Source organism: Cheilinus undulatus, linkage group 12 (genome assembly GCF_018320785.1).
Source record: "Cheilinus undulatus linkage group 12, ASM1832078v1, whole genome shotgun sequence".
Lineage (NCBI taxonomy): Eukaryota > Metazoa > Chordata > Actinopteri > Labriformes > Labridae > Cheilinus > Cheilinus undulatus.
The window spans coordinates 50184938-50202072 of record NC_054876.1 but is presented as its reverse complement, the minus strand read 5'-3'; the positions used below and the strand labels follow the sequence as shown (position 1 = coordinate 50202072).

At 37.2% G+C, this 17135-nt stretch overlaps 2 protein-coding genes across 2 annotated transcripts; both read left to right on the top strand.

The window, feature by feature from the left end:
* The first annotated feature begins 678 nt into the window (after positions 1–678).
* On the top strand, positions 679–1626 carry LOC121518552 (odorant receptor 131-2-like). The gene has a single exon (XM_041800905.1). It carries the CDS (start codon positions 679–681, stop codon positions 1624–1626), a length of 948 nt encoding a protein of 315 aa, XP_041656839.1.
* A 7808-nt stretch (positions 1627–9434) lies between these two features.
* LOC121519107 (odorant receptor 131-2-like) lies at positions 9435–10391 on the top strand. The gene has a single exon (XM_041801899.1). The coding sequence runs from the start codon at positions 9435–9437 to the stop codon at positions 10389–10391; it is 957 nt and encodes a 318-aa protein (XP_041657833.1).
* Positions 10392–17135: the final 6744 nt, after the last annotated feature.

Sequence of the window (17135 nt, the reverse complement as noted above, 5' to 3'; positions counted from 1 at the left end):
GACTTTTCAGAAGCCTGACATTTCTGTTTAAAATATCTATGTTTTATTGATCTTACATAATATTCAAATTTTCTGAGACACTGAATTTTGAGTTTTCATTATCTGTAAGTCATAATCATCAACATTTCAAGAAATAAAGGCTTGAAATATTTCACTCTATGTCTAACAAGTCTATAATATATGGGTTTACCTTTCTGAAATGAGAGACAAAAAATACTGAACATTTTCATGATATTCTCATTTTTTGAGATGCACCTGTATTACACTAATGTGGGAATATAAGACTTAGAATTGTATTTTTATGGACAGTAAAGTTCTAGAAGAGCTCAGGTGACACAGAGTGATGCAAAAGTGATGTAACTTTCTAAACTTTCTAAACTTTCATGGACCAGGGTGAATTGAAGCGCTCTCAGGGCTGATTAGGACGATGACGTGATGGTGTCATGTGAAGATTGTCAACAGCAATGCTGATTAAAGTTCTGTAAGCAGAGCTGAACCCTGCAGACCAGCTCTGCTCTCCAGGAGACAAACAGAGGTAGACCAGAGTAGAAATGTATGTGGATGTTTCTGGATCAAGAGCCATGGATGCTGATGTGAAAGGTCTTTCTATTTACTTCATTTTTGCTGTTTGTGTCATGCTACTGTGGGGAAGATTTCCATTTCAGCTGCTTATCTGAGATGTCCAGTGCTGGTCAATTTCAGAGCAACATAACTGTAGGAATCAGCTTACCGGGAAGAGTGGCGCTCTGCATCATCACCTCAGTACCATGCTGTGTATTCTTGTACATAAATGCAACTTTGCTTTATGTCTTGAGGAGTAAACCGGTGCTGCGTGAAACCCCTCGATACATTCTCCTGTTTAACCTTCTCTCTGCAGACACTGTGCTGATGTTTTTGAGTCAGTTTCTGTACATACTGAATGCTTGTAGAATACGGTTGACTTATCCTGTGTGTGGGGCTGTTGTCATGCCAACCATTCTGACTCACGAGATCTCTCCTCTCATACTGGTTGTAATGTCTCTGGAGAGGTTTGTAGCTGTGTGCCACCCTTTCAGGCACGCCACCATCGCCACCATCAGAAACACAGGGAGGGCTGTGATCCTGGTCTGGGTCTTCAGCTCACTAAATGTGCTCATTCAAGTTACTTTGATGTTACAGTTTCCATTTAAAGACCTGGACACTCTGCAGATGACAAAGCTCTGCAGTACATATTCCATTTTGACTCTCCCAATTTCTAAACTCTATGAGAAAGTGTTGAAATATTTTCTGTTGGTAGTAGCTGCTGTTGTGATCACTTCCTCTTACATTGGTGTAGTGATAGCAGCCAGATCAGCTTCCACAGACAAAGCTTCAGCTCAGAAGAGTCGTAACACTCTGCTGCTGCATTTAGTTCAGCTGGGCCTCACTCTTTTATCAACTCTGAACAGCCCCATGCTCACAGCCTTGTCAGAAGTCCTGACAGGGGTTGTAGTTGTGCTGATCCAGGTTGTTCTCTATGTGTTTACTGTCATCTTCCCCAGATGTCTGAGCTCTCTGATTTACGGCATCAGAGACCAGACAATCAGGCCTTTACTCATGTACCACCTCTGCTTTCATATCATTTTTAGACGCTTCTTTAAAGGCTGAGAGGAGAGGCTTTTCCAGCTTGATTGTGAGGGTTTCTCCTGGCTTTTCTTCAGCCTTTCTTACTGTCTGCACTTGCAGTTGTTTGTATACTGGCTCAGCTAAACACATTTGCATTTAGAATTAGAAATACTCATAATTGTGTGTCTGTCATCATGACAATTCTCATATTTAAAAACCATTTTACAATAAACAAACGTGGCTGCTCAAAATGAAACATTCTCTTATATTTGGACAAGTTATCGAAGTTTGAGGCTGGACCAACAAGTCCGCTGAAGCCTTGTTCTTTATTCATTGTCATCCCTTACACTTTTAGGTGTGTCTGAAGAAGTTAATCGCTAATTAGATTAAACTGCAACATGGCCTGCTGCAGTTTTCAAACCGCAGAAGATGCAATATTTCTTTAACCTGAAATTTGTGTCAAAATACCAGTTGGAGACTTTTTTTGCAGCAGAGACGTTATACATATCATACAAAAATTCTAGTGGCATGTTTTAGAATAGTGTACCAAAAAACTGTTTTCTTCATTTTTGTTTGTTTTTCTTGTTAAATATGAGAATTACATAAAATGATCATTCTCTTTAATACAAAAGTCCATATTCAATTTTCAAAATGAGTCGAAATCATCACAATAAAGACATTTTTTCAAAACTGTTCAGCCCTAGTATGTGTTGGTTATAGTTCAGAATGAATTATTGTTTGGAAAATACATGATGTGAGGAACTTAAGACATAATCACATATTAAATCACAATCACAATTTTGGGTAAAAAAATTGCAACTAATTTATTTTTTCAAACCGTTCAGCCCTAGTCTTAGGGACTGAAATGTGTTAAATAATTCATCCTCAAACTTCAAATTGTGTGTTTTAAGGATTAAAGTTTGTGGTCTTAACTAGGGCTGAACAGTTTTGGAGAATAATCTAATTGCGATTTGATATCCGATTATTCCTTAACTCTCTCTTATTCCTAAACAAGGGCTGAACAATTCTTTAAAAATATCTAATGTTGATGATTTTGACTCGTATCGCAAACTGGATATGAATTGTTGCATTGAAGGGTTTTTGTCATTCTTATATTTAACCCATTAAAGCCTGAAAACACAAATTACAGCCAGAAAACTCTAATTTTTTGGAACTGAAATGTTTATTTCACTTTCTACTGAAATCCAAAAAATCCACATTTCCATAAATTTTAACATATATATTTTTTTATTTCATATGGTACATTAGGGGTTTTTGGGAACTGATAATCCACTTGAGGGCATTTTTATCATTTATCAGATAGTATTCAGAAGGTTTTCTTTAGTAATTTATGGTCATATTGATTAGATAGAGGAATCATTAAAGTATGTATCAAATATGATATACACATATTTTATTGTCTTTTAACCTTTATCTTGTATGTCCAGTATTTATGCTACTTGCTTTTAAAAGTGCTATGTAAATGAGTTTATATAACTAAAAACACCTAAATAAGCCAGTTTCATCAGATTAGATCTGTCCTAATATTGAAATACTAGTCTGAATGTCATGGTTAAAGTCATTAGGATCGTGTTAGACCAGTGTTACTCAACTCTACTCAACCAAAAAGCCAAATTTTTGAAAAATACCTTTGCAAGAGCCACAATCTAAGCTTTGAAAAGTGGCAAAAAAAAAAGCTTGAAGTAGCAATGAAAATAAGTTAGGGAGGCAAAAGCAGTCAAAAAGCAATAAAAATGGGGAGGACGACATAGAAAAATGGGTCAGAAGTGACAAAACGTGGCAAAAATATGAATGAAACGTGACTAAAATGGGCAAAAAGCAGTGAAGAGTGGCAATAAAGGGCAAAAAATAGGAAATAAGTGGTATTTATTACTATTTTATTTAACCAGGAAAACCTCATTGAGGTCAATCATCTCATTTACAAGAGTGTCCTGGACAAGAAAGGCAGCAGCACAATGAACAGAGTTACAGACATGAAATATAAGAGTTACAAACACAGATCAAACAAATCGCGAATCACAGAGCACAAAGTCATTGGTCAAAACATCTACAACTTGAAGCATCATCCTCCAACGCCTTCAATCTACTTTTAAAAAGATTTAAAGAGACCAGCTCCCCCAGACATAGAGTCTCCTGCAGTAGATTCCAGGCTGCAGGAGCAGCACACCTGAAACTCCTTTTACCCATTTGAAGACGGACTTTGGGAACAGAGAGCAAGAATAAGTCTTGTGAATGAGTCACAGAGCAAGAACTGTAACTTCCAGAACTTTATACATAAATAAGACCACACAAGTATGTTGGAAGCAGATTTAGTATGGTCTTATAAATAAGGATAAGCCAACGATTTAGCCTACGCTTTGATAAAGAAGGCCAGTCAACTCCATCATACAGGGTACAATGATGAGTTAAGGACTTAAGGTTGGTTATAAACCTCAGTGCTCCGTGGTACACACTATCCAAAGATTGAAGGCATTGAGAAGATGCATGCATGTATAAAACATCACAATAATCAATTAAAGGCATAAAAGTGGCAGAAACAAATCTTTTCTTTGCAATAAAATGAAAAAAAGGCTTATTTCTGAAATAAAATCCAAGCTGCAACTTTAAAGGGGCTCTATGTAAGATTTTTGCTTTAAACTTCCCACTTTTGAGTATATAATGGTGCACACTTTATCCCGTTGTGAAGAATGCGGCTCTTTATGTCTCCCTTGTTTGCCTGTGTAAGCCTGTGGAGTCATTTCTCTGTGAAGAATTTGGGCTGAATTTTCCACAAAATCTCAACGGAAGTGACGTTGGGTACTACGTTATGCACGCACCCCCTTGCTCTGTTTGTACCTGACAGCGGCGTGTTGAATGGAGAAGGCTGCTTCTGCGAGTAGACGACTGGCTAGCTCAGTCCAAACACCCACACAAACTCCACAAAAACATACAAAACTAGGATAGTTTTATCTGCTGAAGGCCGTCAAGCTAAAAGAGAGTGTGACCGACGCAGGGGGGAATCCAGGATAAATATCGGTGGAGCATTTGAGAATTGGAGGGAGCTTCACTCGGCGCTCGGGATAAATACGGATCCAGACTTACTGTATGTCATTCAACTGGAAAGACTACGCTTATACAAATCAAATACAAAAGACAGATTTGAGAGAATTTGGGGTCCTTTCTTGGTACTGTACCATATCACTCCTAATCCATAGAGACCTTTTCTGCTTAGCATCACGCACTTGGGTCGTTTCACCTCAAATGTCAGGCTTCATCATTGTGACACAGGTTGTAGGGTGTTTCATGTGATTGTATACTGGCCAGCCTTTTTTTTTTTTTTTTTTCCTAATTGCCTTGTTGGTTTTGGTTATTTTTGTTGTTTTGTAATGTATTGTTGTGTGTTCTGTACTCTTTAACCTGAAAACTTAAAATAAAATATATAGATATAAAAAAAAATATGGATCCAGAGATGGGCGTCTTTCTGTTGAAAAGGTAAGGCATCGGTCAGGGTTGGACAGTTCGCTTTCCTGTTTGAAACCATGACTGAAGAAATGGGTGAAACTGTCCTTGGCCCATTTCCTGGTCCAAACCATGACTGAGGAAACAGGAGAAACTGAAGAACAGTATGATAATTGCCCAAATTTCTATATATACAAGTTATTCTTCTAATATGTGACTGTATTGTTTGATGGAAGGGTTTATTTATTATTGTGTGTACAAATAAATAATCAAGTAAATAGATAAAACTGATGATAATGGACAAGAACAACAGTCAGAGGAGTACATACAGGGAGTGAGCCAGGCTGAAAAAGCAGCCAGTAGATGGCGGGTATAACATTTTTTGCTCAGCCTTCTGGCACATATTTGTTTTTTGGTTTTGTGGTCAGAAACAGGAAAACGGAAAACAGCTTGTTTTTTCATTTTTTTTCCATTTGAGGTCTAAAACGAAAAAACGGATTTTGGACAGTTTCACCCGTTTCTTCAGTCATGGTTTCAAACAGGAAAACAAATTGTCCAATGATACCCTGACCGGCATCACTCCGGACCATGAAATACAGTGTAGTGTTTTATGTTGTATAAACCATATGCTACATCACGTTAGCTTGCTTACGAAGATGCTATCCGAACAACGAGAATGTTACGTTGCTCATTTAGTGTTTTCCAGATAAAATTGCATCTATTTCTTGCTTCCTGTCACTGGACTCAACTTACTGAGGTTATTTTTTGATTCTTAGTTGGTAAAATATCTGCAACACATAATGTCAGCTATCTGATATCCGCAGTCCAGGCACCATTATCAGAGCTAAGCAATATTTGCCCTGTTGCTTCTGCTCTTAAATGCGTCCCATTCAATGCACTTTACACTTTACACACGTAAAAAGACAATTAAATTGGTCAATGCTGCACTAAGTAGCGACGTTGTTCATTTATACAAATGGTTGTGAAAATATTGTCCTTTATTAATCGCCTCATATGAACCAATATTTAATTTCGTGCCGTGTCTGCACTAGAGGTTCAAATATACTTCATTCATTTTCATTTTTAGTTATGTAACTTTTAAGTGTTACTTCACTTACCTCCTCTGTATACATTATGCCGGTAAATCACCTTGGTCTGCGTGTGTATCAGCTGATAAACTGGAGGCTTGTTCAGGAGCAAGGAGTGCGCCGTCGTGGACGAGCAACACAATGTTGTTGTAGTTTGCCTAATGGCCAGCGGTGTCGCTACACTGATATTTTTCTAAATCTTGCATAGAGCCCCTTGAACTTCTTCACAGGTTGGTCAATATGAAGCTTAAAAGTCAAAGAATCATCGATGAAGAGTCCAAGATATTTATAAGAAGGCACAACCTCAATCACATCACCCTGAGATGTGGCAACAGAAGATTTTCTCTTTGAGTTTGAAAACGTCATCAGTTTGGTTTTGTCAGGGTTTAGATCCAATTTTAACTCACACAAAGTGTCCTGTACAATGTAAAAAGCTTCCTGTAGGCGACAGAAAGCCAGATGCTGTAGGAGTAGAGCAATAAATGACAGTGTTATCAGCATATAAATGAACATTTGCATTGGGAACATTTTGACAGATACTGTTGATATAAAGTGTAAACAACAGTGGTCCCAAGACTGAGCCCTGAGGCACTCCATTTTTAACTTCAAGATATTTAGAGGTAAATCCCTCAGCCTGCACACACTGGGTTCTATTTGATAAATCATTTTCAAACCAACAAACAGAATGTTCAGACAGGCCAATACAGCGCAGTCTGTCTTTGACATGGCATGACATGGTCCACAGTATCGAAAGCCTTCGATAAATCAATAAAAAGTGCCGCACAGTGTTCCATATTGTCCAAGGACAAATGCTTCTTTCTAAAACCTGACTGATGATCAGCTAAAACACTGTTAATTGTTAAAAATTCTTTAAGTTGGTCACTTACAAGAGATTCCAAAGTCATAGCTAAGTCTGAAAGTTTTGAGATCGGCAAAAGGTAGCTTAAATGGGTGAAAAGTGATGAAAAAGAGCAAAAACGGGATAAAAGTGGCAAAAGAAAGTGGCTAAAATGAGCAAAAAAGATGAAAAAAGTGGTATTTAGTGACAGGAGGTATCTTACATGGTGACAATGGGGAGAAAATAAATTGTAATTAATGGCAAAGGGTAGCTTATATGGGCAAAAACTGGATAAAAGTGGTAAAAATGGGCAAAAAAGTAGGAAAATAGTGGTATTTTTGCAAAAATGGTGAAAAAGGCAAAAATTTGGATAAAAGTGGTAAAAAGAAGTGGCCAAAAAGGCAAAAACTTGGCAAAAAATGGTATTTGATAACAAACGGTATCTTAAATGGATGAAAAAGGGGAGAAAAAAGGGCAGATCGAAGATAAAAGTGCCAAAAAATTCGTAAGCATAGCAAAAAAAAAGTCTCAAAAATGGGAGAAACAAGTTGTATATTATGGTATAAGGTATCTGTAATTGGCAAAAAAGTGGTAACAATGGTGAAAAAGGCAAAAACAGAACAAAAGTGGCAAAAGGAAGTGGCTAAAATCTGCAAAAACTTGACAAAAAGTTGTATTTTATGACAACATGTATCTTAAATGGGTGAAAATGGTGAGAAAAAATGGTTTAAATGGGAAAATATGGTATAAAAGTAAATAAAATGGGTAAAAGTGGCAAAAAAAAGTGTCAAAAATGGGCAAAAGGTGATATTTAATGGCAAAAGGTAGCTTAAATGGGCAAAAATGGGATAAAAGTGGCTAAAATGGGCAAAAATTAGGAAAAAGGTGGTATTTAATGCAGAAGGTAAGTGATGAAAAAGAGCAAATATAGGACAAAAGTGGCAAAAATGGTGAAAAAAGGCAAAAATTTGATTAAAGTGGCAAAAAGAAGTGGCTAAAACGGGCTAAAACTTGGCAAAAAGTGGTATTTAATGACAAATGGTATCTTAAATGGGTGAAAATGGGAGAAAAAATGGTGTAAAAGGGCAAAAATGTGATTAAAGTGGCAAAAAGAAATGGCTAAAATGGGCAAAAACTTGACATAAAGTGGTATTTAATGACAAACGGCATCTTAAATGGGTGAAAATGGGAGAAAAAAGGTGTGAAAGGGCAAAAATGGGATAAAAGCAGCAAAAAATGGGTACGAATTGCAAAAACGTCTCCAAAATGGGAGAAACAAGTTGTATTTTATGGTATAAGGTATCTGTAATTGGCAAAAAGTGGTAACAATGGTGAAAAAGGCAAAAACAGAACAAAAGTGGCAAAAGGAAGTGGCTAAAATGGGTAAAAACCTGACAAAAAGTGGTATTTTATGACAAATTGTTTCTTAAATGGGTGAAAATGGTGAGAAAAATGGTGTAAAAGGGCAAATATGGGATTAAAGTGGCAAAAATGTTGAAAAAAGGCAAAAATTTGATTAAAGTGGCAAAAGGAAGTGGCTTAAATGGACGAAAAACTTGGCAGTAAGTGGTATTTCATAACAAACAGTATCTTAAATGGATGAAAAAGGGGAGAAAAAAGGGAAAATAAAAAATAAAAGTGGCAACAAATGCATAAGAATAGCAAATAAGTCTCAAAAATGGGAGAAACAAGCGGTACTTTATGGCAAAAGGTAGCTTAAATTGGCAAAAAGTGGCAACAATGGTGAAAAAGGCAAAAACAGGATATAAGTGGCAAAAGGAAGTGGCTTAAATGAGCAAAAAAGATGAAAAAAGTGGTATTTCATGACAGAAGGTATCTTAAATGGGTGACAATGGTGAAAAAAACGGTGTAAAATGGAAAGTATGGTATAAAAGTAGCTAAAATGGGTAAAAGTGGCAAAAAAAGTGTCAAAAATGGGCAAAAAGTGGTGTTTAACGGCATAAGGTAGCCTAAATTATATAAAGTGGCAAAAGAATTGGGTAAAATGGGCAACAACTGGGAAAAAAAGTGGTATTTAATGACAAAAGGTAGCTTTATTGAATGAAAAGTGGCAAAAATGGTGTAAAAGGGCAAAAAAGTTTCCCTTTTTTAAGGTTTTCTGGGGCAATAATGTTTAAAATGAAGACATAAAAGAGCCACACGTTGAGCATGATTGTGTTAGATATTAAAAGGGAGATTACATCATCTGTTCTGGAGTGGTTGAGCTCGTGTGTCACATGAATATTGATGAGACTAAAGCTGTTAAAAAGTGTGAGAGGTTCAGAAAAGTCTGCAGACCCGTTCTGCCCTCGTAGAGAGCATGGAGGCTGATCTGCTAAAGATGTATGTCCATTTTATATTTCATGTTTTTGTATTTTAGACTTTGTATTTAGTCTTCACAGGCATGAAGGAGGTTGGATCTTTTCTCTTGTAGGTATGCAGATATTGCTTTAAATGTGTCTGAGATGTGGTATTTAAACGTGTCTTTGACCAACATCACTGCTGAGCAGCAGTATCAGGGTCTGCTGGAGAGGCTGCTCTTCTCCATCCTCACCACCGTACCATGCTGTGTGTTTCTCTTCATTAACTTCACCATGTTATTCATCCTCAGGAGTAAAGAGATGTTCTGTGAAACTGCCCGCTACGTTCTCCTCTATAACCTCCTCTTTGCAGACACGGTTATGCTCGCTCTGAGTCAGCTGATGTACTTGATCACTGCCAGTCGATTGAGGCTGACATATCCTGTATGTGGTGTTCTCATCATGCTGGCTGATCTGACTAAAGAGATCTCTCCTCTCACTCTGGTAGTGATGTCTCTGGAGAGGTATGTAGCTGTGTGCTACCCACTGAGGCACGCTACCATCACCACCATCAGAAACACAGGCATGGTGATCATCATGATCTGGGTCTTCAGCTCTCTAAATGTGCTCATTAGAGTTATTTTGATCCTGCAGTTTCCCTTTGAAGACCTAGACAGCCTGCAGATGGGGTACCTATGCAGTGCTCGTGTAATGTTGCTTGTCCCCATGTCTGATCATTATGACAAAGCCTACACTTGTGTTGTGTTTGTATCAGCTGGTGTTGCAATCACTTCCTCTTATATCGGTGTGATGATAGCAGCCAGGTCGGCCACCACGGACAAAGCTTCAGCTCAAAAGACTCGTACCACGCTGCTGCTGCATTTCATCCAGCTGATCCTCAGTCTTTCCTCAACTGTACAAAATCCCCTGCTCATAGCAGTCTCAAGAGTTGTCACAAGGATCGTCATTGTTCGTATTCAGATTATTTTTTATGTGTGTGTTTTTATTTTCCCCAGATGTCTGAGCTCTCTGATTTATGGCATCAGAGACCAGACCATCAGACCCCTCCTCACGTACTATCTCTGCTGTCGACTAAAAGCCAATCACGTCAGCCAAGGCTGAGGAGTGGAAGCTTTTCCTAAGTTACTTTATCTGACTCTGAAAAACATGCAACAAAGATCCTAAACCCACGGTATGCAAGCTGGGGACGCCGGTTTAAGGCCTGTTCCCCGATGCCTGCTTTTCAGTCTGTGTTGATGACTCCTTCACTCTTTTGTGGCCTTTACAATGAATACAATCATGTTGTTGATGATTTTAGAAGGTTATTTTCATTTATTCTTGTCATCTGCTGAGGTAATCACAGCCTCTGACACAACGCTAACTCAGTCTTTTTATGATTTTATACTCCAGTTATGATAACACTATCATCGAATACAAATGCATTTATATATATGTACATCAAAACATCTGCATTCTGTAATTCCCACATATTGACAATACTCAGAATGGTGATAGGAGGTCAGTGTTTTCAGGAGTGTCCACAGTGATAGAGAAGCAGACAGTCAATTATGATGCAAGGCTGGACTGGCTGTTTTTGAAATGATTTTATTGCATTAATTAAAGTTTGTTCTGCTTAATGCTACTGAATATTACACACTGCACGTTTCAAATCATAACAGATAATCTCTTTTGATTTTATGTTCATCTGTATACAGAATTCAGTTTGTCATATTTCACTAAAAGACGCTGTTAAAATCAGATGTTAAATGAATCTGATCAAAATAGTGAAATAAAGTGTAACTGACTGAGTAAGTGAGGCAGAATTTCTTGATGCATGTGTGCATGCTCTCCAGTTCACTGAAGTTTTTTTTAAATGCTTTATTTGTACAATTCTCGTCAAACAATAACAAGAAAAAGAACGTACACTGAGAGCGATGATACAATTATAAAAACCAATATCAAAATATACAGTAAGGCAATATTGATACATACATACAAAAAAGACAGAGACAATACATCTAAGTGACAGGGTGAAAATAAACAAGTTCATAGGATGAGAATAAATAAATATAAAATATAGATATGTCAGTTTAACCAGTTATATATTATTCTTCAATACATGAAATGTCAAAGGATATAGTTAAAGAGTCAGATTTCATTCAACTTCAGGGTTTTCTTTTTAAAGTTTCTTGAGTTCTGTTTTTCCAAATGAAATCAAGGAATAACCTGTTGATCTCTTTAGCTGTGGACTCCATAACGAAAAGGGAGAGGGTTGGATAATCAAACTGAGAGAGACCCTCAGCCTTCGACAGAAGAACTCTGCCATCTAGTGGTAAGTCTCTCTGAAGCCAGAGGTTAAAGACATTCCTGGTTTTATTGATCTTTCCAGAAAAGTTCAGTTGTAGTCTTCAGTAATATGAATACCCAAATACTTCACCGTGGTTTTGACAGGAATATTCACAATCAAAGCATCCTCACGTTTGTGTAAGGGTGGTAGTTCACATTTGGATATATTTAGCTTACGACCTGATGCTAATGTAAACTGTTTCAATAAATTCATCGCTTTTTCCAGCTGATCTTTATCTTTCAAGAAAAGCTGTGCCAAATTCTTCTCTCTCTATTAAATATAGAAATGCCTTTTAAGTCTGAATCCTGCACTGTATGTAAGGACAGAAGCTCTACTGCTAGAATAAAGAACTAGGCCAGCCTTGTCTGACTCCATGGTTTATGTTAAATCTGTTGGTGTTCAAGTTAATAATTACAGAGCTATTTATTCCTGTTTAAAACATTTCAATAGCATCAAGAAATGTTTTTCCAAAACCAAACAACTGAAGACTTTCTAAAAGAAAATGATGTTCCAGGGTGTCCAACGCTTTATGGAAGTCTAAAAAAAGAACTAAAGGCAAGGCAAGTTTATTTGTAAAGCACATTTCAGCAACAAGGCAATTCAAAGTGCTTCAGGACATTAAAATACATTGACAAAGGGAAAAAGAAACACAATGAAAACATTTTAGAGGAAACAAAAAGCTTTTGAGTGTACTGAATCTGCGTGGTCTAATACAGTGGTTTTCAAACATTTTTCGCCCAAGGCTTCGCCCATGTTTTTAGAAGGTTGTATAGGTCACACATCACACCAATTCTGTATTCTCTCCACTGGCTTCCCATACACTTCAGATTACATTTTAAGATTCTTGTGTTTACTTTTAAAGCCCTGCATGGTCAGGCACCAGCCCTACATTATGGACCTCTTAAAACCATACAACCCCAGCAGGACTCTTCAGTCCTCTGATCAGGGTCTGCTGGTTGTTCCACACTCTGGACTAAAAACTAAAGGTGACTGTGCATTTAAGGTCATTGCTCCAACTCTTTGGAATTCTCCTCCATTGGGTCTAAGATCAGCAGAAACAGCTGATTCTTTTAAAAAGCAACTTAAGACCTACTTGTTGGTCTGGCCTTTACTTAACCTGTTTTGTGCACTGTGTATTCTCTTATTGTACCTTTGCATTAATTGCTTGTGTGTCTTTTATCTCTTTGTAAAGCACTTTGTGACCTTGCTGTTCTTGAAAGGTGCTATATAAATATTACTTATTATCATTATTATTATTATGTTCCTTTATTCTTGTCATCTGCTGAGGTAATCACAGCCTCCACATCACAGGCAGCTTCATGTCTGACACAACCAACGCTAACTCAGTCTTTTTTATGATTTTATACCAGTTTGCGCGCATGATTAGTTGTTTTTCAAAGTGAAATCATTTTTAAATGTTTCCAATTATACTCCAGTTGTAATAACACTATCATAGAATACAAATGCATTTATACACATATACATCAAAACATCTGCATTCTCTATTTCCCACATATTGACAATACTCAGAATGGTGATAGGAGGTCAGTGTTTTCAGGAGTGTCCACAGTGATAGAAAAGCAGACAGTCAGTCATGACCAAGGCTGGACTGGCTGTAGTTAAGAGGATTTTATTGCATCAATCAAAACAGCCTCTTAGCATGTATGATAGCATTATTCCCCTCTGAGTCCTCCCAGGTCCTGGGTAGGGCTCAATGATTTTTTACCCAATATTGTGATTGCAATTTAATATGCAATTATTTTTTAACCCTCTATGGTCCAGTGTTGCCTGTAGGCAACATACCACTTTTTGGCCTTGTGCACTCATAAAACATTCCCAAGTATGATCAAATACTTCTGAAAAATGACAGGACCTTAAGTGACTTATAAAAGTGTTTTGACTTGTCATATGATACTCTGGATGCCACCTTGAAGACTTTTTGTGCAGACATTCTCACACAACAGCTCAACCATTGTGCTGCAAAGGTACTGCAAGAAAATATGTTTTCCAGATATTTCTGAGGCTGGAAAAAAATGTGTACATGATTATTGGTGGGTAAAGTTTAATTTCTAGTAGTTACATGTTGCATTTTTGATCAATAAATAAAGGAAAATTGTTAAAATATACATGTTGCCTTGAGGCAACACTGCACCATTATGGAATACTGCTAACACTGCACTGTTATGGAGCGCACAATGATACCATTACATTTTGGTTTTGTGCATTTCGGTATAAATCTGTGATTACTGAAATAAAAACAAGGACAGTGAGATTGATCACGATGGGAATGAGGATGAGGAGAGAGAAAAGTGATGTGGATCAGGATGAGGACAGTGAGGGTAAATGTACAGCAACGAATATTACCAGAATACAGTAAGATAGATATTAAAATAATTGTTTTCATCATTGAAGTTCAAATAACATGAATTGCAACCTGTTGCAGCTACTTTGCAATTCCAATATGCTTTAAAAAACTTTTTGTTCAAATTTTAAATCATGTTTTTTCTTGTTCATTCCATTCCATAATGGTGCAGTGTTGTCTTGAGGCAACGCGCCCCAAAAAGGACCCTTCAAAAAAAAGTTTGATTTTTTTCTTAGATTATGTCTATTTAGTCTATTTTATGACAAATAAACACCACAAATATTTTTTTACCACCTGGCATCATATTGTGGACCGTAGAGGGTTAAGTTCCTCATTTCATGTATTTTCTTATAAAAACAACCAATAATCATTCTAAACTATAACCAGCACACAATATTGGATTACAGTTTTTCTCAGTCGCTTTGGTACATTTCTCAAATCATCCTTGACATTTGCAAAACAGTAAGTGCATTTCTCAAACAATTCTTACAAATAGCAAAACACCATGGATTACCTGCTAAAGCCAGTCTCTTGCTCAAAATCCTTAGTTCATCACTCAAAAGTAAATTTCTGTGTCAATGAACATGTCAGTGCCATCAGAATGACAGTCCTTGTGTCACTGTGTACGGATAAGACAGCCAGACTGCTTAGACATGTTGTCACTATAACAGTGTCTCTGGAGGGATGTTCTGATCTAAACTATGGATAAAGTTTTGATGACAATAATTGTAAATTGTAAGTTACACCTTAGTGTATGAGGGAGATTGAAAGAGACTGGACAAGATTCACATTTCTGCTTTTACTGTTTGTACTGTAATTTGTTGCGATACAGAAAGAAAAAGACAGCACTGCATAGCACAAAGTAAAAATGTGAGCATAGGACAGTCTTCTTAGGGAAAACTGTACATGCAGTGCTGTAGGAATTACAGGGCAGTCTTCCTACACCTCCTGATGTTCCTGTCTGTTGGGCCACAAATTCTCATCCACATCACAACGAATATCTTCTCTTGTGACGCAGCATGGAAAGAGTCTCTGCAGGTCTCTGCTGTGATGTCATCACACGCTGCGTTCATGGCGGCCAGAAGGGTCATCTGTGTATGTGGCTGGCGATTACATACTTTCATCTCCATGCTGAGAAAATTCCTCAATCATCAAATTCTCCTCAATCAAATTCCTTGATCATTGGTTGATCTAATGCTTCACACATTTACCTTTGTTAGAGAAAGTCAAGATTCACCTGGGAGCAATTTACCAATTCAGGACAGATTTAGGAAAAAAAAGAAAAGTCTAATGGAAATGTATAGAAATATGCTTGACATGTCATGACAAGATATTCAACCATTTTGCATGTAAAGACTTATGCGATGAACTAATGCCTAAATGTTGTGGGAGGTGAGACTATTCAACAGAGACCCATGATAATACGTTTTGATCAACATGACAGAGGCAACTGATAATGTAGGAAACAGCAGAGAATTGTACAGAATCATTTGCATGGATGTACCAAAGCATTTGCAATGTGATCGAAAAACTGAGAAATGGCTTTTTTGATGTGCACAAGTGACACGATGATGTGAAGATTGAACGAGTAGTTTAGAGAATTTCAATTCTGATCTGAGAAATGGACCAAAGCCACTAGAAAAACTGTAAACTAGGGCTGGACAATTTGGAAAAAATATCTAGTTGTGATAAATTTAAGTCATTTTGCAAATTGGATATGAACTGTTGTATTCGAGGGAATGATCATTTCAATATAATTGTAATATTTAACAAGAAAAACGTACAAAAAATGAAGAAAATTGTTTTTTTGTACACTTTTCCACAAATATGCCACTAGAATGATTGCACGATAAGTAACGTATAACATCTCTGCTGCAAAAAACTTTTAAATTGGTTAAAGAAATATTGCACCATCTGCGATTTGAAAATTGCAGCAGGCCATATTGCCATTAAATCTAATTTGCAATTAATTGCCCAGCCCTAGTCCTGAGACAGTCTCAGACATTTCTGTGGCAGGCTGTTTATGCCATAAGCATCTCTAACGAATGTGTCTTCACCTGTCCAGGTGTGCATAGGCCCAGATTATTTTACTATAACTTGCAGCTTTTGCTGTCTACTGTTTTGGGTTGGCTCCATTGACAAGCTACAGAGGATGAATCTGTTTAACAAATATCTTAATGGTTCGGTCATTCATGGATACATGGGAGACTGACAGTCCCAGTAACAGTGGGCCATCCAGGCATATTTAGAGACACAGGAGAATATTTGCTGACTAGTTCCCCCTAATTTTCTAATCTGTAAATAGAAACCATCCATACATGCAACAGTGACATCCGCAAGAAGACCCCCTCTGTACATGCACAGATTGTGGTGCACTGTCACATTAATAAGTTAAGCTTCATGTGCCATTTTTCAATGTTTTTGTGCAGCTTCTTCCAGCTGAAACCATCCTTTCGTCCCGCTGAGTCCACTGTGGAGCAGATTTTTCCAGACAGAAGCCTGCTGAAGCCGATCCCAGCTGTCATTTTCCATTCACTTTCCTCATTTGAGTTTTTTTTTCTGTTATCCCTCAAAGATTAATGACAATTAACCCCTCTATATGGAAAAATAATTCTGTATGCCATACTTTGAGCTTTTTCTTTATTAATTTGAGGTAAACTAAAATTTTCTAAAAATAAAAGTTGAAAAGTCACTCAGAATCAATAACTCCACCTTTATCAGCAGTGCCAGGCCTCATCTGTCTGGAGATAGGGAGGATAAAAACCCAGGCTGCCCTTACCAAACCTCCACCCCCCTTCCATTAATATTGCTTCAGTGCCAAAAACACATTGACACATTTTCGTTTTCCAATAAAAACATTGTCTTCACATTTTCTACTTATGTTTTATCATAAAAAATAATGTCTTTAAAGGTGAAATATGTTGACTTTTCACACTGAAATATCTGCGGTACTTAAAAAATGACCACTGTTACGTTATAAGTATTTTTAAGTCGAGTGCCTTAAGCTGTGCCCATGCAGTGATTTCAGTACAGAATCATGCCTGTATTTAACGCAGTCCCTGTTAATTGAATTGTCAGGCGGCTGAATACTTTTTTCCGTATAATGTACTTTAAATAGTTTGTTTCATTTTCTTAAAGCAGGGGTGTCAAACTCAGT

What these genes read in the sequence shown, in the direction of transcription:
- LOC121518552 (XM_041800905.1), top strand. Translation starts at nt 679, where the DNA reads ATGTCCAGTGCTGGTCAATTTCAGAGCAACATAACTGTAGGAATCAGC.
- LOC121519107 (XM_041801899.1), top strand. Translation starts at nt 9,435, where the DNA reads ATGTGGTATTTAAACGTGTCTTTGACCAACATCACTGCTGAGCAGCAG.